Source organism: Delphinapterus leucas, chromosome 17, assembly GCF_059928025.1.
Source record: "Delphinapterus leucas isolate spDelLeu-1000000601 "Yukka" chromosome 17, BTC_Dleu_Yukka2, whole genome shotgun sequence".
Taxonomy (NCBI): Eukaryota; Metazoa; Chordata; class Mammalia; order Artiodactyla; family Monodontidae; genus Delphinapterus; species Delphinapterus leucas.
In genome coordinates, this window is record NC_143145.1 from 83,685,045 (window position 1) to 83,708,482 (window position 23,438).

Consider the following 23,438-nt stretch of genomic DNA (forward strand, 5'->3'; position numbering starts at 1 on the left):
CTGGCTGCGCGCTAACGGGGAGGGTCCTTGGCCCTTCCCCCTTGGCTGGAACCACGTCCCCAGATAATTGCCCCGCGTACCACCTGCGGTACCCACCTGCCCAGTCCGACGGCCGGGGTGGCGTGGCAACACGGGGGCACGTCTGCCCCCCGCAGAATTCCGCCCTGGGGACGTCCGTCGCCTCCGGCAGCGCTGCCCTGCTCTCCGTGCCACGTTTGGAGCCAGAGCACACGGGCCCTCGGCGTCCTCGCAGCCAGGACCCTGCCCCGTACCCATCGCCGGCAGCTTTCTTGCGGCAGGATGGTACAGACTATTTATTTTCCCTCTCAGCGTCGTGTGTTCGCGATTCCTGATACTTCGCGTTGGGAGAAGCCTGCAGCCTGCCAGCCTCCATCCCACGCTGGTCCTCTCTCTGAGGCCGCCTTGCCCGCTCTGGTCCCGGTTCCTCTAGATGCCCTGAATGTGAGGGGCAGGCTGGCCCCGATGCCTGACGTTGTCACTCCACGCACGAGTTAGGGGGGCAGTTTCGGCTCTGAGAATGCATTTCTGTTTTAAGCTTATCTACCCTCTCAGTCACGAATATGAGAATATTCACGTTAGTCCTCATTTATTTTATGTATTTATATAACCCTCTATCTAAGCCAGCAGTGTGTGTGCCAGAAAACTAAGACCCTGAGCTGTGCTCAGCCGCCCCCCTGGGCAGCCCGGCAGCATGGGTTGCAAGGTGTCCCTTTCCCCTGCCGCGGCACCTGGTCCTCCGCCCGCAGCCCGTGTTCCTGGCAGCGCCCGGCAGACCCCTCAAGGCGGTCCCCACCCTGTGTGCTGCCAAGCCTCTTCCTGCTGCCTCTGTCTTCCACTTCCGCACCAGGAGTGAAACCAATAGCTTCTCCTCTGCAGCTACTGCGCGTTGATCCAGAGCTTCAAACCGCGGGGCTCTGGGCGTCTTGGGCCCTCACAGCACTGCCCCCTGGCCGGGCGTGGCGCGAGATGTCACTCTTATTGGAGCAGCCTCCCCACGTGTCTAGGAACAGCTGCTCAAGCCCAGAACTCCGGGGCCACTGGACCTGCCGCCAGGACCCACTGGACCGCCCAGACGGGCCCTCCTCAGATACGGCGGCTCCTTCATCGTGTGACTTTTGAATCTGGCCTTTTACAGATCCCTTCAATAGGAGATAGTTTGGGTTTAAATAAATGCTTTCCTTTTTCCTTCTCTTTTTTTTTTCCTTTTCCTTTTCCAGAGCCTATTCCTCCTCTGGTGTAGGGTTGACATTTCATAATGAGGCTCTAACTATGATCTGTGACATGACAACTTAAAACCGTCACTGTGTTTCAACACTCGCTTGCCCTGTGTCAGCCTCTGCTTAAGGAACCAAGAAAATTGAAAACATTCTTTCTGCTTCCGCAGGTCTTAGTTGAGGGTCTTATTCAAGGCGATGTGAGAAGAATGTTTATCATCAGAAGGGTGAACAGAGTGAGGAGGTCGTGTGCAAGGCCACTTTGCTGAAGGGGAGGGAAGAGGAATAACCAGATGTCTCTCTCGATTTAATTCCTCCGTAGATTCACCGAGGCCTGAAAAGAGGGAGACCAAGTGCCCCATCCCCGGGTGCGACGGCACAGGGCACGTGACAGGGCTGTACCCTCACCACCGCAGCCTTTCAGGGTGCCCTCACAAAGTGCGGGTTCCCCTGGAGAGTGAGTACCGCCGGCCCTGAAAGAAGTCCACCAAGTTACCCACTTCCTCCTCCAGTTTGGAGTCAGAAACGGAAATACCAAGTTTTCTCTCTCTGTGTCAAGACAATTTCCATCTAGCTGGGTGTTTAAAACAGAGCATATTAATGGAAAACTTGGGGTACAGTGAGGCCAGTAGATCAGGAGATACTGACATTGAAAACCTAATTTGCTACTCAGAGCTCCCAAGAGGAGGGGGCACCTCAGGCCAGGCAGGGCCCCCCGGGGGAAGCACCAGGACCCGCGGCGGGGAGGGGTGAGTTGTTGTAAGCAAGAGCCTTTTTGAGCTTTCATGGGAGGGAGCGGAGTGAACTGGCCTCAGATTGGCCAGCTGGAATTTCTGGTGGGCTCTGGGCCTCTGGCGCTGTTTGTGGTTGTCTGGGACCTGGCCCTGGGGGTTAGGGCGGGTGGAGAGTGTCCTGAAGTGTGAGAGTCAGAGAGAGGAGAAGGTCGGGTGTGGGCTCCAATTGGTTGGTTTGCATCTGAAAAGTGTTTATTCTCTCAAAGGATTAGGGAGCGTGGTGGATGATGTAACTGAATTCCTTTGAATGCAAAGTTGAGACAGTTTGTCGGTGTGTGATGTATTGATGATAAATTGCTCTATTCTTTTATGTGCTATTTCGTGCTTAGTTCTTGCCATGCATGAAAATGTGCTCAAGTGCCCCACCCCGGGATGCACAGGACGAGGGCATGTGAACAGCAACCGCAACACGCACAGGAGGTAATTGGGATGAGACTCGAGAGAAACTTTCCACCAAGGAAACAAGGAACTTGCCATGTGTTATCAAAATTGCTGGATCAGCATCAAATATGTTAGCACTTGACATAGGTGACAAATATTCTCAATGCGCGCAGAGTAAAAAATAAAAAATACCTCATTATTTACTCCCCTATAAATTTTCACTGAGCAGCCAAGTATGCCAACAAAAAAATGTCATATTTGAAGACCAGGGGTAGATACTTATATAGCGATACACAGAGAGCCTGGTCTCTGCTCTGAACCTCCCCCACCCCAGAGCTGTTTGACCTTGGAAAGAGTGGCTTAGGGGTTATCTTGAATCCCATCCAATGCACATTAAAACGGTACCCAAGAGCTTCAGATTACTGAAGGTAAACGTCATTTCATTTCATTGAGATTTATTTCACTGAGATCGCAACTAACTTAAAACCACATATGTGCATTTATATACAAATATATTGCATATATATAAATACTTTTGGTGAAAATGCTTATCGTTTATGTGTTTCATGTATAGATTATGTGGTCATGAGATACTAGTTGACTTATAAGCATGTTGCCAGGAAACTTACATTCTGTGCTCTCCATTTAAACTGAGATATAAAATTAAGTCCCTAACATTTTGCAAAAGACCCTAAGCTATCATAGAATTATCGTGCTAACATCCATAGTTGGACAATTGCAGTTGGATGAGCGCATTCTACTTAAAATACCATGAGGTTTCAATAATTTAGTTATTCCTCCCTTACATAATATTTTGATCTTAAAAATGACTCTTTTTTTTATCACCTCTGAGATGAGGTTTGGGGACAAACGTTGACACAGTAGTTTGCAAAACCCTTTGGGATCTTTTAGGCTGAGAATGGTGCTAAGTGAACTATTAATACAACTTAACATTTGGTGCTTGCCAAGGATGCTGTGAGGTAGGTGCCAGAGCAAATTACATTATCTTTTTAACTCAGATCCGCCTACTTTTTTTTTTAAACAGTCTTTCTGGTTGTCCAATTGCTGCAGCTGAAAAATTGGCAATGTCCCAGGACAAAAGTCAGCTTGATTCTGCCAAAACCGGGCAGTGTCCTGAGCAGGGTCACAGGTATGATGCTCCCCTGGGGTTCCCGTTACTCCCTGCATGCCGAGCGCCTACACAGAGGGTCCCTCTCCTCCCAGGTGCCAGCTCACCATCGGCCACCTTCGTTCCAACGCACAGCCACCAGGGTCCACTTGAGAGGCTGGGCCAGCTAATCGTGCTGTCACTGAAATGAACTGCTAGACCCTCCAGAAGTTTAACTTGAAATTAATCTGCACGCAGAGGTCACATAGTATGGATGAATCTAAAAAATGTGAAGTCTACGATAACATAGATTAATCAAATTCTGTGTCGCTAAGCACAAGCCCGCCCACTACTGAGGTAGGGGCCCCCTTATGGTTGACGTAACTTTTCCACCTCATAATCCCTCATCACTCAAAATATGTGATGCTATATGGTCGTCCCACTCTTCCAGATATGCGCACAGTCTCTTGGAAACAAAAATTCATTACAAATTGATAACTATGGATAAAATACCTCCTGTCGGTCCTAGGTCCTTCACAGTCTCTAGTAGTTTGGAGGACCTTACCTACACCTAAATAATAAACTATGGATGAGGACACAGTATGAGGTGACGCACTTATTAATACAAAAGTCATATACATAAGAAAAGTGATTTGGGGATTACAACAGATGACCAGGTCCTCATTGTTGTTACCGAGACACTGGAATGAAAAACAGTTATTAGGAACATTTTCAAGATATGGTGTCCCTTAATATTTGCTTCTGTAGGTTTAATTAAAAGACTCAAATTGTCATGACTTTGCCGCGAGTCAAAATCACGTGAGTGAGGAATATAAATCAAGCAAATATCATGAATTACTGAATAACGGGTTAAAAATCTTATAACAAGATTCTTGGTTAGGATTACAGTACTGTATTCTCTAGTTTCTCCCTAAGTAGGTTAGTTATCAAACATAGAAATAGCATTAAGTTTCATTGTGCTCATTTCTTAGAGGTATTAGTTTAGACTAGAACACTGTTGCAATATTAGGGGTATAAACCAAGTTATATACCATAACAAATTCAACTAATCACTCAAGTATTTTGATGTAGCAGCTAAAAAGTTTTTTTACCTAATCCAAGAAACATCATCAAAACGTTGACATTCTGATGAGTAAGGTATGTTCTGGTGAAAAACAAAAGAAAAATATGTATTTTTGATATTGCTAAATTCTGAAAGTATATTTATTGGTGTCCTTTTAGCAATAGACCACAGCACGACAGCATTTGTGTTTTCCTTGGCGGGCATTGGTGCTATACAAATATGATACCCTTGTTTAATCCACACAGTAATTCTAAAGGAATGTTTAAGTCACATTTAGCTTGGATTAAGATAATTCTATTGAAAAATGTGATAGCTGTTATACTACAGTAATTTTTATTCATATTGAAACAATGGCAATTTAATAGATAAAATTTTGAAATACTATTTAAAATATTACTTAAAGCAGCAAAAGCATTCAGTCCAAAGGTGGGGAAAAAGCTGAGAAGCCTAAGAAGAAACTCACAGCTCAGGAATCCAGTTTCCGGTGCCGACACTGCCCCTGTTAGGCGTCAGGGCCCTGCCAGCTGTGCTGAACAGAATATAATGACATTATATTGTCATCAGAATATAATGACATTTCCTCACTAGTTCCAGTCGTGACTTTTCACTGCTACTCTGATGAGCAGTCCTGAGCAGCAGGAAGTACACACCTTATCAGTGCCCTGATGACAGTTCCATGGCACTTTCTCTCTTACTGATGGGAGACTCGGACACACAACGTGCAGCCCCCCTGAGGCCACCCAGCGCCCGAAGTGCCCCCTTCTCCCTCACTCCACCCCATCCTGTGTGACCACAGCTCTATTCCCTAGTGCGGGGCTCAGTAGGAAACTCCAGGTGTGACACACCTGAGCTGCTTTAACTTCTGATGCTGGGATGCTCACCAACGGTGTCGTCCTATTTCTTTTGAGCTCTGCCCCTCTCTCTTCAGGACAAGCTTGGTGAAGCAAATCGAATTCAATTTCCGATCACAAGCCATCATCTCTCCCAGAGCTACGGTGTCAAAAGAGCAAGAGAAATTTGGAAAAGTACCTTTCGATTATGCCAGTTTCGATGCCCAGGTTTTTGGTAAACATCCCCTCGTACAAACAGGTCAAGGCCGAAAAACACCACCATTTCCTGAATGTAAGCTTCAAATTCTAATACTTATTCCAAAAAAAATGCATCTTGTGTATGTGCATGTTGGGTGAGGGACATGTATTTAAATATGTAATATACTATTTACTGCTGGGAGGAGAGAAAATGTATTGTACGGTGAAATAAAATAAGGATAACAATAATAAGCTAATCAGTACTACTGGTCTTGCATGAAGTGACACTGAGTATGGTAAATAGTGGATTAATTATTCTACAAATATGGTGCCATTTTTAAATCTAAATACAGTAATTCTGAAGAAATATAGGTAAAAATATGGAAATACTACTTACATCAGCAAAAGTGTTCAAACTGAAGGTGAGAGAAAAAGTGAAAAGTCCAAGAAGGAACTCAATTCAGAAATCAAGGTTTTACTAGGAAAGGAAAAAAAAAACACGTGTGGCTTTGGAGATGTTCATCCACAGATTTAAGAATTAGTGCAGAAACATTTAAAATGTGTCAGTTCTCTAATGCTAACACAAAGACACTGTAACACGTAAAACTTGGTGTTTTTACTAACAGTTTCTTCAAGTTGTTTAGAGTCCTTGAATATTTTAATGAAAAGTTTAGAAAGTAAATATTGGGAATAAACCCAGGAATGATTTCTGCCAAGCAAAATAATCCCCCAGTTGGAGTCCTCCATAGACCGTGAATTTTTTACAACGTTGTGCAAATCCCTGGAATCCCTTTGATCTCACGCGTAGTTAACCCAGACGTAGTACTCTTAGGAGCACGGGATGCTTCTCCCTTCTGTGCCGTGGTCACCTTCCGTAAAGAACGTGAATGTCGTATAAAACCTAACAGTGTATAAACAGACTTGAAAGGAGTTTGTCCACCAACAAGAAGTACATTAAACTCCAGAAGATAGTTTACCTGCTCGTACTAAAAATAGGGTACAGCCAACAAAAGTAACCACTGACAGCCTGTTAGATTCAGGAAAGAAAGGTATACACACAAATATACACACACAATGTTTTGTATCTGTCTGTATAAACTTAGATGTAGATATAGTTCTAGGATATATACACAAAATATACACACATACATATATGTTGAATTCAGGTGAAACTAATTAATGAGTGTTCTATATGCTCATGTACTATGGATTTTAGTTTAAAAATGTAGCACATTCAGTGACATTTTCATATTTTTATAACTACAGGAATAACATTTGGTAATGTTTTAAATTATTTCGTGAAAAATAATGATCAAATATTTAAAGTAAACACTACTTATGGTGAAACAGCTATAACTGCCTTTATATTAGCCCACATTAAATGCTGGCTGTGTTTCCTGGTCCCTGAGTAATGTTTACAAATACCCAGAGTGGAGAGAAACCCGTTGATTCTCTCAGTAACACCTTGGCATCCACAGCAGAACATAAAGCAGCGCTCATTCTCGGTAGCACTGAGAATGCTACCTTTCCGCCGCAGTGCCTTTCCGTTCCCCTGGAAGCTCTGTGCATCTGTCACTCACTGCCCCGAACCGAGCATGAAGATGCCAGCTCAGGAAAGCCTCCGCCACCAACTCCGTCCCCCTGAGTTGGAGGAAGAAAAACTCATGCTGTTTTAAGCACGAACCAAACCTCCACATCCAATAGCAAAACAATGCAATTCCATGGCTAAGTAAAAACTGTTATGATGAAAACAAATGCGAAAAGTCCGTTTTTCTCACCTGGGATTACTGGGCCGCACACGTACGCCGTTTGTGGTTGTACCGGCCTTATGCCTGTCTAGTCCCTGATGGGTTTTGCAGCTACCCACGCTGCCACGGCACCTGCCCGCTAACATGAGTTCTGGAGTTTTTGTCATAAGACGTGGAAATGCAAAAAAATATTAAGAGAATAGGCATTCTTCCCCCGCAATCACATCATTTGATCTGTGAACTTCTGTGAAAACCGCTCTGAATAACCTTCATTTAACGTACGCAGGGAGAATGGAGCATGTTTTAATTTATTCTTCACGTATTTTCATGCAAGGAAGTTCTATCTTTAAAACAAATCTATCTAATGACTAAATCCACGTCCGAGCAATTGCTAATCAGATCTCTCTTCAACAGCGAAGCATTTTTCCAATCCAGGGAAATTTCCTAACCGGTTGCTGAGTGCGGGCACTCACACACCGAGCCCCGGCCGTGCCAGCTCTCACAGCCACGGTCAGCGCGGCGGAGACACCCACGTAGCGACAGCTGCTGCCATCCTGAACCTCTCCACCCGCTGCAGGGAAGCTGCAGACATCCTCTCCAGCAAACCGCAGAGTCTGCCTGCCAAGGTAGGCCGGCCAAGAGCCCGGAGGGGGGCAGCGACTCGCAGCGAGAATCCACTGCCTGCGTGAACCCGGCCACACTCGCCCCCGCCCCTGCAGCACGGCCCCCCTTGTCTCGGGGAGAGAACCTGGGCAGGGATGAGTGTGGTGGGAGGAAGGACCTTGGAGGGAGACAGTGGCGCTTTTGCAGGTTGTGCACCAGAGCTGGGGCAGGGGTGCGGTATGAAGCCGGTTGGGGGCAGCTCGATAGATTCCAAACCTCTTTTTGTGTTGGGGACTCTGGCACACGAGGAAAGAGATTGCCCCCTAGAATCACGCTGAACAACGGAAGCTTTTCACTGCCTTCGAATCAAAGATGGTAGGACGTGTTCCATTACACAGCCCCCTGTAAAACACTGGCAAAATTCATGAAATTTCACTGTTGTACATGTGACTGTCGTATAGCGTAAGGTGGTCTGAGTTGCTGTAGTTTTCACGAAGGACACATCCTAAAACCTGGATCCGTTAAATCGACAAGACAGGGCCCCGGGGGCGTCTTGAGAACTCAGGGCCCAAATTCAAATCCAAAATCAAATTCTGTGAAGTTTATGGAGACCCCAGCTTTCTGGAGCTCACGAAATTAATCACATTTCTCTAATAACCTCTCCTCGCCGACTAACGCAGAGAAGTAGACATCTGTGTTTATGATGCCTTGAGGAAAACAAAAAGCAAAAAGATCCTTCATGTCTTGCCTTTTGAGGAGGGGGTTGTGATGCTCCAAAGTAACAGGGACCCTCAGAGGGAGCGTGAGCTTCCTGCAGTCAGCAGGGACCTGTAACTCCTGTCCACGCTAAGGGCTGCTAAAAGAAGTTATTTTCCTACCTAGACAGCTGAAGCCAGCTGGAGGAGAGTGCCCAGGCTTCTTTGGAGAAGCGACGTTACCCTTGCTTTCAGTGGAAGATCGCCCAGGTTAAACTCTAACCCGAAACTCGGCGAGCACAGGCTCTAGCTCTCTTTTCCCTTTAAGCTCAGCCCGTCCCCGGCGTGGTCAGCTGCCACCTGTGCTGTGTGCCAGGCCTTCAGGAGAGCAGGGCGCACAGTGCATCGAGCCTTTGACAGAAGAATCAGAATTAGCTTCTGGACAAATCTCAGCCAAGTAAACCCCAGGAAGAGTTGGTGGCCAAAAACCACTCAAAAACAATTTTTAAACAAATGAGGTTCTCAAACAAAGAAAAACACGTTGCCTCAAAAATATAAGGAAAATGCCAAGCTCTCCAAAATCACAGGCAGAAATTATGTACATAAATGAATGATGTAGGGTCCTTTAAAAGGTAACTTTGGTTATTTTTAAATTCATTTTTAAAAACCTGAATACATTTCTTCTTTTTAAAGGGATATTCTAATATACAGCTTGTTGGAGAAATACTAAACGATCTTCCTTCTTGGTGCTTTATTCTTTGTCTAGGCTGTCCTACAAGAATAAAAGTGCCGATATTATAATGGTTAGAGCTGCTTAAATTACTTGAGTAAATGGTTGTAGAGTGAAGGCTTTCCATCTGCAAGGTAGATACTTTTTGTTCCTCAGAATTCTGCCTTTAACCTTTATATTCTCCACGTTCTATTAATTGCTGGAGCCAAACAATGAATCAAACAAGGATGACTAAAATTTGAAGGTATTTTCCCTTATCGATATATGTTCTTCTCTTCTTAAAACACATTTCTGGTCAGAAAAGTGACTGTTAAATCGTCACATTTCGAAAATTCAAACAGCGGACTCGCCGTGTGTATTTGATGCTCCTGCTGGGAGCATTCTGTGAGCCGGGGTTGCTCTGTGGAGCTGATACGCCTGTCCCGGGCGACAGGAGCCCCCTGCACGTCTCAGCTTCCAAACTGCCAACCAAGCCCTAACTGCAAAGCCAAACCACTGATGATAAGGGTGGAAGAGACAGACAGTGCACCAGTCGGCTTTTAGGAAGAGTTTGTGATGCTGGCGGTTTTAGGAACCTTTTTCCCACGAAAATTGTCTTGTTTGACATCGTGGTTGTTAAAATAGGATCACTGTGGCACCCTACACTGTCACCTGGTGCAGAATCCTTCTTCCAGGCCTGCATTTGCACACAACTGTAACAGTTTGCAGAATTCTATCCTGGTTGGATCCTATTTTCTGAATATAAAAGAGAACCTTATAAATTCCTGAAACCACAAAAGGTAATTATTGTAACAAAAAAAAAAAAAAAGAGAGAGAGAGAAAAAGCCAAAGTAATTAACCCTGAAAAATAGGCTCTGATCAAACAGTGCCCAGTGACAGCCATTTCTTTTTTTTTTTTTAATAGATCTTTACTGGAGTATAATTGCTTCACAATACCGTGTTAGTTTCTGTTGCACAACAAAGGGAATCAGTCATATGCATACATATATCCCCGTATCCCTTCCCTCTCGAGCTTCCCTCCCACCCTCCCTATCCCACCCCTCTAGGTCATTGCAGAGCTCCGAGCCGATCTCCCTGTGCTTTGCTGCTGCTTCCCACCAGCCAACTGTTTTACATTCGGTAGTGTGTATATGTCAGTGCTACTCTCACTTCGCCCCAGCTTCGCCCTCCCACCCCATGTCCTCAAGGCCATTCTCTATGTCTACCTCTGTATTCCTGCCCTGCAACTAAGTTCATCAGAACCTTTTTTTTTTTAGATTCCCTATATAGGTGTTAGCATACGGTATTTGCTTTTCTCTTTCTGACTTACTTCACTCTGTATGACAGACTCTAGGTCCATCCACCTCACTACAAATAACTCAATTTCGTTTCTTTTTATGGCTGAGTAATATTCCATTTTATATATGTGCCACATCTTCTTTATCCATTCATCTGTCGATGGACGTTTAGGTTGGTTCCATGTCCTGGCTATTGTAAATAGTGCTGCAGTAAACATTGGGGTGCATGTCTCTTTTTGAATTATGGTTTTCTCAGGGTATATGCCCAGTAGTGGGATTGCTGGGTCATATGGTAGTTCTATTTTTAGTTTTTTAAGGAACCTCCATGCTGTTTTCCAGAGTGGTTGTATCAATTTACATTCCCACCAATGGTGCAGGAGGGTTCCCTTTTCACCACACCCTTTCCAGCATATATTGTTTCTAGCTTTTTTGATAATGGCCATTCAGACCGGCGTGAGGTGATACCTCATTGTAGTTTTGATTTGCATTTCTCTAATAATTAGTGATGTTGAGCATCTTTTCATGTGCCTCTTGGCCATCTGTATGTCTTCCTTGGTGAAATGTCTATTTAGATCTTCCGCCCATTTTTTAACTGGATTGTTTGTTTTTTTGATATTGAGCTCCATGAGCAGTTTGTATATTTTGGAGATTAATCCTTTGTCTGTTGTTTCATTTGCAAATATTTTCTCCCATTCTGAGGATTGTCTTTTTGTCTTGTTTATGGTTTCCTTTGCTATGCAAAAGCTTTTAAGTTTAATTAAGTCCCATTTGTTTATTTTTGTTTTTATTTCTGTTACTCTAGGAGGTGGGTCCGAAAAGATCTTGCTGTGGTTTATGTCAAAGAGTGTTTTTCCTATGTTTTCCTCTAAAAGTTTTATCAGTGTCTGGTCTTACATTTGAGTCTTTAATCCATTTTGAGTTTATTTTTGTGTATGGTGTTAGGGAGTGTTCTAATTTCATTCTTTTACATGTAGCTGTCCAGTTTCCCCAGAACCACTTATTAAAGAGGCTGTCTTTTCTCCATTGTATATTCTTGCCTCCTTTATCAAAAATAAGTTGACCATATGTGCGTGGGTTTATCTCTGGGCTTTCTATCTTGTTCTGTTGATCTATATTTCTGTTTTTGTGCCAGTACCATACTGTCTTGATTACTGTAGCTTTGTGGTATAGTTTGGAGTTGGGGAGCCTGATTCCTCCAATTCCATTTTTCTTTCTCAAGATTGCTTTGGCTATTCTGGGTCTTTTGTGTTTCCGTACGAATTGTAAGATCTTTTGTTCTAATTCTGTGAAGAATGCCATTGGTAGTTTGATAGGGATTGCATTGAATCTGTAGATTGCTTTGGGTAGAATAGTCATTTTCACAATATTGATTCTTCCAATCCAAGAACATGGTATATTTCTCCATTTGTTTATGTCATCTTTGATCTCTTTCATCAGTGTTTTATGGTTTTCTGAGTACAAGTCTTTCGCCTCCTTAGGCAGGTTTATTCCTAGGTATATTATTCTCTTTGTTGCAGTGGTAAATGGGAGTGTTTCCTTAATTCCTCTTTCTGATTTTTCATTGTTGGTGTATAGGAATGCCAGAGATTTCTGTGCATTAATTTTGTATCCTGCAATCTTACCAAATTCATTGATTAGTTCTAGTAGTTTTCAGGTGACATCTTTAGGATTTTCTGTGTATAGTATCATGTCATCAGCAAACAGTGACAGTTTTACTTCTTTTCCAATTTGTATTCCTTTTATTTCTTTTTCTTCTCTGACTGCCGTGGCTAGGACTTCCAAAACTATGTTGAATAAGAGTGGTGAGAGTGTACCTCCTTGTCTTGTTCCTGACCCTAGTGGAAATGCTTTCAGTTTTCCACCATTGAGTATGATGCTTGCTGTGGGTGTGTCATACACGGCCTTTATTATGTTGAGGTAGGTTCCCTCTATGCCCATTTTCTGGAGAGTTTTTATCATATGAATCAAAATCATATGAATTTTGTCAGAAGCTTTTTCTGCATCTGTTGAGATGATCATATGGTTTTTATTCCTTAATTTGTTAATGTGGTGTATCACATTGAATGATTTGCATATATTGAAGAATCTTTGCATCCCTGGGATAAATCCCACTTGATCATGGTGTACGATCCTTTTAATGTTCTGTAGGTTTCTGTTTGCTAGTATTTTATTCAGGATTTTTGCATCTCTGTTCATCAGTGCTATTGGTCTATAATTTTCTTTTTTGTGGTATCTTTTTCTGGTTTTGGTATCAGGGTGATGGTGGCTTCGTAGAATGAATTTGGGAGTGTTTCTCCCTCTGCAATCTTTTGCAAGAGTTTGGGAAGGATCGGTGTTAGCTCTTCTCTAAATGTTTGATAGAATTCGCCTGTGAAGCCATGTGACAGCCATTTCTGTTGTCTGTGTGGCCCTCTGCTCTGTGCCCTTTGCTTAATGTAGGATTAAGTGTAAACAATCTTCCCCTCCACATTGAATACTAGCCTGATTCTCTCTCCACCAGGATTTGGTGTTGCCTCCATGGCAGGCTGTTAGTACGTTTGTTTTTTCTAGCCAAAATCCATAGATGTCTTGAGTTCCTAGCTTAGAAAGAAGGATACACAGCTTTTCCCTACTCTTGACTTCTATAGCAGAGCATAGAAGCATTTTTTATGTACCAGAGATATTCTGGCAGATGGACTCAGCTGTCCCACCTGAAAGGTCTGTAGGTGCTGGACTGCCCAAGTCACAGGTTAGAGTCCCTCAGAGACCCCACCTTCAAGGAGCTTACAGGAAGAGAAGGACAAAAGAAGTGGTCGTTCCAGGTGGAGAACTGGGTCTTCAGAGGTGATGTTCCTGAGGCTCAGGGGAGGCATGGGTGGCTTGTAGGGAATTTGATCAGAATTTGGACAACGGATTTATTTTCCTTCTGCCTCCATGTCCTTCCCTTTACCCGATGAGCTTCTCTGAAGTTGCTTAAAGAGCCCAAGAGGAAAACAAATTACAGGGCATGAGTAGGAGCATGCCCTTGTCAAAATCAAGCCAAAGGTCACTAACCGTGAGATTGCGTTCATCCACTGGTCGGAGCTAATACAGATTGGTTTTCATGCTGTGTGCAGACTCACAGCTGACTCCAGGTTTACTGGGAGACCTGCATCCGTGATTTTCAAAATCCCTACTCTTCTGGAAGATAAGGGGGTGAAGGAAGACTTCAGAGATGCAAGAGAACATCTTCTAAAGACAGTGAAGGACGATAGGCACGTTCCAAAGTGTTCTCCTCCTTCCAGAATTTCTCAGCCTGAGCACCTGCCCACCCAACACTAAAACACCTCCTCCCTGGCACTGCACTGAGATGCCAGGGCTAACACTGCCCTCGCTGCCCAAGCTTGAGTCCACCACATCCTGAAAGTAGATCTTAGAAGGAATTGTTTATTTGTTAAAATCCAGGCCAGCACGTACCCAGCAGGTCTACGCCACCTAAATCACTTGTGCGTGTTTTAAGTATCTCTTTGAGGAATCAAGTCAGGAGGAAAAGTTAGTAATAGCAAACCCCTAATGGAGATTGTCATGGTTACGGGTACTTTTGTCTGAAGGATGAACCCCATCTCAATGCTAGCACGGTCCTTGGTGCTGAGATTTGTATCATGTCCTTTACTTCCATTTGGAATTAATGTGAGTTTGCAGAACTCACATGGACCACAGCTTCAATCAGTCCCGCTTTAGTCTGGAGACGGGTGCTCCCGAGATGAGGGCAGGGCTGAGTAGAAGCAGGCGGCAGGAGAAGCGAGTGGCAGGGGTTTGCCACGTTCCCTAAGACCCGAGCTCCGTCCTCCTTCTTCCCCATCTTTCTCCTCCTCTTCCTCCCCTCAGCAGAGGTAGGAATAGGCACACAGTCTATCTTTATCCTGATCGCTGCCGCTTGCCAAGCGCTCTGTTGTTTGTTTTGGTGTTTTCCCCACCTGTTTAGACAAAGTGGCATATGCACAGTGTGCCTTGAAAGAAAACAAAAAATTGACACTTGCTTGAAATGTTTAAAGTTCAGAGTCTGTTTGGTGCTTGAACAAGGCCTAGACACAGCAGGATATCACATCGCCATTCCTGCTGCCTGCTCTCAGAAATAGCCTGGCGGCTCTGGGTGTGGTTAGAATCCAAAAGCAGCCTTTTGCAGTAACTTTAACATGAAGTCGGAGGATGCTATAGAATGTGAGTGAAATGTCCTGAGGGACCTGAGTTGGGATCTCAAGGAACTAGCTGACATGTATGGGGAAACTGCCTCTTTTCCTCAGTGTAGAACAGCATAGGGAGGTCTCTTCGGGTCCAAAAACCTAATGAAATTATTCTTATTATCAGTTGTTGTTTATTGAACACCTACTATGTGCCAGGCACTGTAAATAAGCACTCTGCCCATAATAATCCTTTTTAATCCTTCTAGAAACTCTGTAAAGCAGATACGATTATCCCATTTTGCAGGTGAAGAAAAGTAGTGTGGAGATACTAAATGACTGCTTCCGAGTGGCACAGCTATAGCCATTGGAGCAAAAATTTGAATCCACACGCATCTAACTTCTGACTTGCCTGAAGAGTTTATCATTCCCTGGTGTACAGACTGCTGGCCCACCAAGGGTTTTCACTGTGATTCCAAGTGCCAGACAAAGACTTGGGGGAAATGGTTACAAATTTAACTTTAATTTTATACCTTATCTCAGCCACTTGATTCTCCTCTGAATTCCATCACTGGATTTATATTGAGTACATTTCACAAGTCTATACTCTTAATAGTTTTAATATTCGATTGCTGTTTGGTAAGAATAAGATGTTTTCAGTTAATTGATTTATTTTACTTTATTTTATTTATTTATTTTATATTTTTGTGGCATGCGGGATCTTAGTTCCTGGACCAGGGATCGAACCCCTGAAGTGGAAGCGCAGAGTCTTAACCACTGGACCGCCAGGGAAGTCTCTCATTTGTTTACTGTTAATACCCTGCCTACTTATTTTTTTTTTTTTGAGGACAGGCAAGAGGATTTTTTTAATATTAATTGAATTTTTAATTTAATTTTTATTTTATATTAGAGTATAGTTGATTTACAATGTTGTGTTAGTTTACAGTGTACAGCAAAGTGATTCAGTTGTACATACACATATATCCATTCTTTTTCAGATTCTTTTCCCATATAGGTTATTACAGATTATTGAGTAGAGTGCCCTGTGCTATAAATAGCACGGGATAAATTAGGAGTTTGGGATTAACATGTCCACACTACTATATATAAAAGATAATCAACAAGGACCTTCTGTGTAGCACAGAGAACTCTACTCAATACCCTGCCTGCTTTGAAAACATTTCAGAGGACTTTCGGTACCAAAAAGATACTCCCCCAAACAAACCCCTTAAGGCACGAGCAGAAGAGCAGAAGTGGCAAGTTGGACGCAGAAACCAGGCCCAGTCACAAATGCAAGGTGGTGGTGACCTCTCTCGTATTAACAGAAAACCTGCCAAATAAGGAAAACAAGGCTATCTTATCCTATCAATGTCTTGAAAGTTAATGCTTTTCATAATCAGAACATTTAAGGTAAAATTACAATTTTGCTTTTTTTTACTTCATCACCATCTTTGAATGTAAGATCGTTTTTAATTGTTGAAACAACATAATATCATCATTTGCCCAGAAAATATCGGAGGAAAACAGCCATCGGCCTATCCTCCAACTACAAATGCAAGAATTTCTGTGTTTTCCCGTTTGCTCTTCTTCAGAAAATGAATTTCTCCCCGTTTTCCCTAGCTGTACACATAGCCAGCATGCCAGGCTGTCTCCTGCTTTCAGTGACATAAGTCTTTTCCCTGTTGCAACAAACTTCTCATAATTATCATTTGACTGAGCACATAACATGCCATTGTTTTAAATTTACTTATTTTTACTTTTATTTATTTTTGGCTGCGTTGGGCCTTTGTTGCTGCGCACGGACTTTCTCTAGTTGCGGCGAGCGGGGGCTACTCTTCGTTGCAGTGCGTGGGCTTCTCATTGCGGTGGCTTCCCTTGTTGCGGAGCATGGGCTCTAGGCGCGTGGGCTTCAGTAGTTGTGGCGCATGGGCTCAGTAGTTGTGGCTCACAGGCTCAGTAGTTGTGGCACATGGGCTCAGTAGTTGTGGCTCGCAGGCTCTAGAGCACAGGCTCAGTAGTTGTGGCGCACGGGCTTAGTTGCTCCGCGGCATGTGGGATCTTCCCGGACAGGGCTCGAACCCGTGTCCCCTGCATTGGCAGGCAGATTCCTAACCCCTGCGCTGCCAGGGAAGCCCTTTTTTTAAATTTTTTTATTTTTATTTTGTTTTATTTTTGTAACGTGCCATTTAATAGATGCAGCGCAGTATCATTTCTCTGTTGGCAGACATCTGAGTCACTTCTTATTTTATAGCACAGATAAGACTTATAATGAAAAATTATCTCAACTTTCAGTTGAATAATAATTTATAATTGTATAATTTATATATAAATTATATGACAATAATTTATAGTCTATTTCACTAAAGATGTCCTATATGCACAAAATAAGCTCCTTGAAGTCAGGGACACTGTACGTTTCAGTTTTCTTTTACCCGTAAATATAGTGGCTTGAAAATATTATGTGCTTTCTCAGTCATTTCATGAATAAATACATCTGTCTTATTACAGGTAGCATCTGTAACTCAAAAGTAGCTGAAGTAGATGGTCACTGATGTCGCTCCTAAGTTGGAAAGTGTATGAGTAGTGTTAGACCAGCCTCAAAAAGCTTAAAATTCAAATACTGAAAACAAGGGTCTAAAACAGCCCTTTAAGAAATGAGCATATTCGGCGTCGGGCTGGGGGTCCATGTCAGGGTGCAGCCGTTCCCTCCCCCTCCTGCCGCCCCCCCCCCACCCTGTCCTCGTTGTCCTGCCATTTGGAGTTTCAAGCACAGAGAGATGTGATGTCTGTTGATAATCTGAATAAAATCCATGCAGTAAACGTGTGAGCCGCCCATCCATGGGCAGAAAGGGGCCCTTCCCTGGTGCTGTGTGTAATTTTGAATGCATCTGTGAGCTCACTTAAAGCTCATCTGTACCCACACGGCCGCCTCCAGCCCAGTCAGGTGCTCAGAGCAGCCGGGTGGGGCACGGGGTGCAGAAAAGCACCTCTTTTAAACATTAGGAATGATTTTTTTTTTCCATCAGCCCATGATTACTCAAGATGTAGGACCATCACAACTCTGAGAATCTCCGATTTTTTAATTTACTCATGGGAAGTTTCTTTTTCCTGTAAAAGCTAAAGTATATATTAGTGTTGTCTTGGAATAGTTGGTATTTTTTCAGCAAGCTCGAATCTGCACTATTTATGGGTTTTGCACTATGAAACACTGCAGCCCAGTCACGTGACTCCTTTTTCCTAAGCCATCTGTCACAGAGGTCTGGAATTTTATGTGAATGTTGGTTGTGCAGTCTTAACCCAAGTTTTTTTATTTTTTTACGAAAAATGTCAGCAGCTACAATATTTAGCATTTTACTTTACATTGGCCATTAAACTTGATAGCTGTAGCTCTGTTTCTTTTCTATAGTCACGTATCAGTTTTGAAGCCAAAAATTGCTTTGATGTACTCCTGGCAGAATGCATTGTATCATGGAGAGAGCACGTAGCACTGATATGGTTAATATCTTGGATTTTTGTAACTAAGGTTTATTAATGCTGGTATAAAAACGTATTTGATATTATACAGATGGCATAAGATGTGGTGGTTACTAAGTTATTATCCCGGATAAGCTGTACTGTGAAATTCAGGGCTTAAAACTATCACAGGAGATTAAACTATTTACTGAAAAGGACAGAAAGATATGACCAAACATCTTAGTACAAATATATTAGAAGCGTATTTACCTCCCACAAATATAATAGGGCATTTCTACCTCATAGGCTGAGAGATTGAGAATAGGAACTTTGCAGGTCAAACAAGCGAACAGAAGAGATGCTTTTATTTTTTAACTCAGGCGGCCGCTACGGTGGATCACATATCAGGGGGAACTGCTGGGGAGGGGGTATGGGTGCAGTGTAAATGGGGAGTTAAAATAAACCCCTGGGAAGTAACCGTTAGGGATCTTAGGAGCATATTCAGAGAAGACTTCTGCTTTGCCGGCCAAAAGGAAAAGAGAAGAGACATTGTCCAGAAGCTAATTGTGAATTGATGGATGACAGTGACAATGCCGCTCGGGTATTCATTTGACCCACTTGCGAGGGTGGCGAGCTCGTTCACCCCGCCTTCTGGGAGTTACTGCCCGGTGGTGTTCATGGTTCAGGGCCACGTACGCCATCCTCGGGCACATGAGTTGTGGAAGGTCCAGGGCACGTGGGGACTTTGTTGGCACTTGAACCTTAGAAAGAAAATGAAGCTTAGCCAAAGGTCTCCCGAAGAGAAACACCGTGAGGTAGAATTAAAGTCTCATACTGAGTATCTGGAAGAGAATCACCTTTATTCTGGAGTTTTCACTGTAGAATTTACCCCCTGCTGCCCGCCCCGTCCTGTCATGTGACACCTGGTACCTCCACTCCAGGCCCCCAGGGGAACTTTGGTTTACACTGCCCGCCTCCCCCAACACGCCCGCCATGAGTTAACCAAGCTTTTCTGGCGCAAGGCGCCCAGGGTAAAATGTCACTTTCATACTAATCTAATATAGTTCTCATATTTCCCAGTAAAACGTCTCTTCCAGCTGGTTATTTGTGCGTGTTTTTCACGTTAGATTAATATTGTGATGGGGGAAGAATATTGTGCCTCTTTATAAACTCAAGTGTTAATGCTTCAGAGGATGAATTGGGAGTGATAATTCTGCAAACTAGAAAGGAAGGTTTAAAGCTAAACTTGGGGGGGAAAAAAAGGATAAAACAGGTTTAGCCAGTACATTTAGTATTTGGACCATCTTATTTATATTAGGCTTACTTTGTTTAAACCCAGAAACACGAAGCTCACTAATGGGGCTGCTCTGAAAAGTCTGCCTAAGAATTGAACATTAACCAAAGCAAATCGGAAAGCTAGATTTAAAATCAGATATACTTACATAAAAGCTTGCATTTAAAATGATCCCTTAAAAGCCCACATGGCTAGGCTACCACTGCAAACTGCTTAAATGTTTTTCTGTTTCCTATTGTATACCAGGGAGCCGAGATAGAAGTGGATGAAAATGGCACATTGGACTTAAGCATGAAAAAAAACCGCATCCTGGACAAAGCTGCACCCCTAACTTCCACTAACCCTTCTGTTCCAACTGCTTCCTCTTCCCCATTCAAAACCAGCAGCCTGTTGGTCAATGCCGCCTTCTACCAGGCCCTCTGTGATCACGAGGGCTGGAACACGCCTATCAACTATAGCAAAGCTCACGGGAAGACAGAGGAGGAGAAAGAGGTATTGTTTCAATGTGGCCGATAAGCTTGAGACGGAGCGTGCTCGAAGGGTGTGGTCAGCGTTTTCCTCCTGGATTAAATCTCACAATCCCGTGTAGATAATACGTAATTCTGTACCTTGTTTTTGATTTTGGTAAAACGTTGGTTTTAAATTTCAGGAGGAATTTATAAATGAATCCAACGTTTCCCATCCCTTGCCTAAAACAATATGTCATTAGAGTGCCTTGTACCCCCATGACGGCTGAATAGCATGCGCTGCGTGAGAGGTGGCGTCATCTCTCCCTCGGACACGGCAGCCTGTGAGGGGCAGGGTGTCACTCAACACCAAGCCGCCAGCCTCCGTGTGCTCCGCACCGGATGCCGGAACACGAGAACGAATCGGGGGCAAGGACGCATCTCGTCAAATTCCCTTCCGTGGTTTCGTGGAGGGATGGTGTTGGCATCCCCGTGTGCAGAGCCGTGGTCTGGGGACTGATCGTGGACGCGGGATGTCTCAGCCACGGCAACTCCAGAGTTGTGGGCTGGGTTATCCTTGGAGGTGGCTTCACCCCTGGAAGCCAGATATTGTGGCCGTGCAGGAATTCATCAGCCCACATCTCACAGCTGGAGCGCCCTGGCTGGGTCTGATTAGCCTTGACTCAGTGTCATTCAGAAGAGTTCATGGCCACACCCTCCACTGGTTAGACGCAGTGACATTGCAGATGTGACCCCAGCTTTACTGTAGGTGATTCTGTTTGTCAGGGAAGTGGTTTGTCCTTGCCGGTTGACGTGTTTAAAGAACTGAAATAGACGTTGGAAAGTGTGCATCATCACCTTTTACAGTTGTGTGAAGCTCAGAGACTTTGGTGGAAGACTAATTTGATTTAGCATATGCTTTTTATTGAAGTATAGTGGATTTACAATATCACGTAAGTCTCAGGTAGAGCACAGCGATTCAGTTATACGTGTGTGTGTGTGTGTGTGTATGTGTTCTTTTTCAGATTCTTTTCCCTTATAGGTTATTACGTAATATTGAGTATAGTTCCTTGTGTGATTTTTAGCATCTACTTTAACGTCTCAGGGCATGAGTCAATGTCAATGGCAGTGATGACAAGACTGGGCTGTTTCCTGTTTCCCTTCTTTCCTTCCCTCCCTCCCATCCTCCCTCCGCACACTTTCACCGTGATCCCCACGTCCAGGCAGTAAGATCGGTCCTGAGGATGCAGCACCACCTGGCACACGCTTCCTGCCCACGCTTCCTGCACGTGCTTCCCACCCACGCTTCCTGCACGTGCTTCCTGCACACGCTTCCTCCACACGCGTGCTCAGTCTGGTAGAAGGACCAACCTGTAACCAAGCTCACGGACCAGTGAGTAGCTAAGCAGGCACGCAGAGTAGACGGGAGGGCCGGAGGAGCCCCCAGGACCCAAGGCAGGCTCTGTGTCACCACTGGCCACACCATCACGGGGAGGGTGGGGGGACTGACACAGCAGCAGCTTCAGGTTGGAGTCTGCCATACAGGGTATAGTCATTGTCATTCTGCTTGGCTTTTAAAAATTCACCCAAAGACTTCCCTGGTGATGCAGCGGTTAAGAATCCACCGGCCAATGCAGGGGATGTGGGTTGGAGCCCTGGTCCAAGAAGATCCCACATGCTGCAGAGCAACTAAGCCTGTGCGCCACAACTACTGAGCCTGTGCTCTAGAGCCCACGAGCCACAACTACTGAGCCCGTGTGCCACAACTACTGAAGCCTGTGCGCCTAGAGCTCGTGCTCCGCAACAAGAGAAGCCACTGCAATGAGAAGCCCGCACACTTCAACAAAGAGTAGCCCCCGCTCACCGCAACTAGAGAGAGCCCACACACAGCAACGAAGACCCAATGCAGCCAAAAATAAAATAAATAAATAAATTTATTAAAAAATATTCACCCAAGTATTTAGGGATGGTCTTAGTTAATCTATCATAACGCTCTTTTAGAAGAACTGTTTCTTAAATCATATACATTTGACTCTAATAAATATAAAACTGACCCTGCAACGTGTAAGAAACTGCTTCGCCTCAGGTGGTGACCGTGAACCGGTGAGTGTGCATCTCTGCCCTCTTCCATGTCCCCGGCTGCTTCAGCTGTGCAAAGTCACAGAAGTTACACCTAACTTACGTCATCATACAATCCAGAAATCTGCCGGTATTCGCATTAGCGATCTCTCAGCACGCGGGTCTGAGATGGAAGTCAGGAGGCAGGGGGAGTGGGCTGAGAGCAAGTTTGTTGATTCGGTCCAGTCCGTGCACATCAGCTCCCGAGACGGGGGATGCCCCTGGTCCACGAGACTCCCGATTGCCAACCGGGCCTATTCCACTCTCCACAGGGGGACCTAATGGCAGTTACGAGGCCTGGAGGTAGAGGTCCAGTCAAAGGCACGTGGCATGGAGGACGGTCCCTTCCGGATAAGCATCACGGCGTCCCTGTTCCTGGGCGATCCAGCTGGAAGGGAACCCCCCCGTGTTGGGGAGTCTTGGTGCTGCATGCAGGAGCTTAGACTTTCTGTCCTCACCCCTGCGAGCCCGCTGTACACAGGCCAAGGTCACCGTTGACAAGCAGTCTCCTTTCTGTTCACCAGTCAGGGGTCCAGTCCAGTCCCGACCAGTAACGAAGCATAGTGGGTTCTTGTTCCCTTCAGGGTGTTTGTGTCATTTGACATCGGTTTTAAGTTTGTGCAGCGATGTCTACAGGGTAACCCTCGTATTCTGGGACACTCCTGCTGCTTGGGGGTCTAGTGAGCACCTCAGGGACCTCCTTGTATGTACTTCTTATCCCTCAGATCACCAGAAAATTCAGTCTCATGACAAATATTCTCTCTTTATCAAAACATGTGGATTCATCCAGGCGGCTTTATGGATTCAGCTGGAGTACGTTCCTATCTAAGGCTGATGGACCTGTGACAGTGTTCAACGTGCCAGCAAAATCGTGGGGGAGATGATTTGTTTAGATTAGATTTCTGCTCCTTCCAGAATGGCTTGCCTCCTTCAGGTCTGATAGTGTAGACTCACTGCTGCAAATGGCAACCTAAGTATTCTGACGTCTGGAATTGACAAGCTAAGTGGAAATTCAGTGTTACTGAGAGCAGCAAAGAGGACTTTGGAGACATCAACTGAGTTCTTGGAGTCCAAGTGCTTGCACTAGGGTTTTTGTTTTTTGTTTTTTGTTTCTTTTGCGGTACGCAGGCTTCTCACTGTTGCGGCCTCTCCCGTTGCGGAGCACAGGCTCCGGACGCGCAGGCTCAGCGGCCATGGCTCACGAGCCCAGCCGCTCCGCGGCACGTGGGATCATCCCGGACCGGGGCACGAACCCGTGTCCCCTGCATCGGCAGGCGGACCCTCAACCACTGCGCCACCAGGGAA

The 23,438-nt window shown here is 44.6% G+C and overlaps 1 protein-coding gene across 1 annotated transcript in view; it reads left to right on the top strand.

Moving 5' to 3' along the window:
• ST18 (ST18 C2H2C-type zinc finger transcription factor) overlaps positions 1 to 23,438 on the top strand; it is a 65,475-nt gene that overhangs the window by 12,595 nt on the left and 29,442 nt on the right. The window contains exons 3-8 of the mRNA XM_022556834.2: positions 1,558 to 1,692; positions 2,359 to 2,449; positions 3,456 to 3,560; positions 5,531 to 5,724; positions 7,793 to 8,004; positions 19,816 to 20,061. Coding sequence (XP_022412542.2) covers positions 1,558 to 1,692; positions 2,359 to 2,449; positions 3,456 to 3,560; positions 5,531 to 5,724; positions 7,793 to 8,004; positions 19,816 to 20,061 — 983 coding nt within the window. The remainder of the gene's footprint in view (positions 1 to 1,557; positions 1,693 to 2,358; positions 2,450 to 3,455; positions 3,561 to 5,530; positions 5,725 to 7,792; positions 8,005 to 19,815; positions 20,062 to 23,438) is intronic.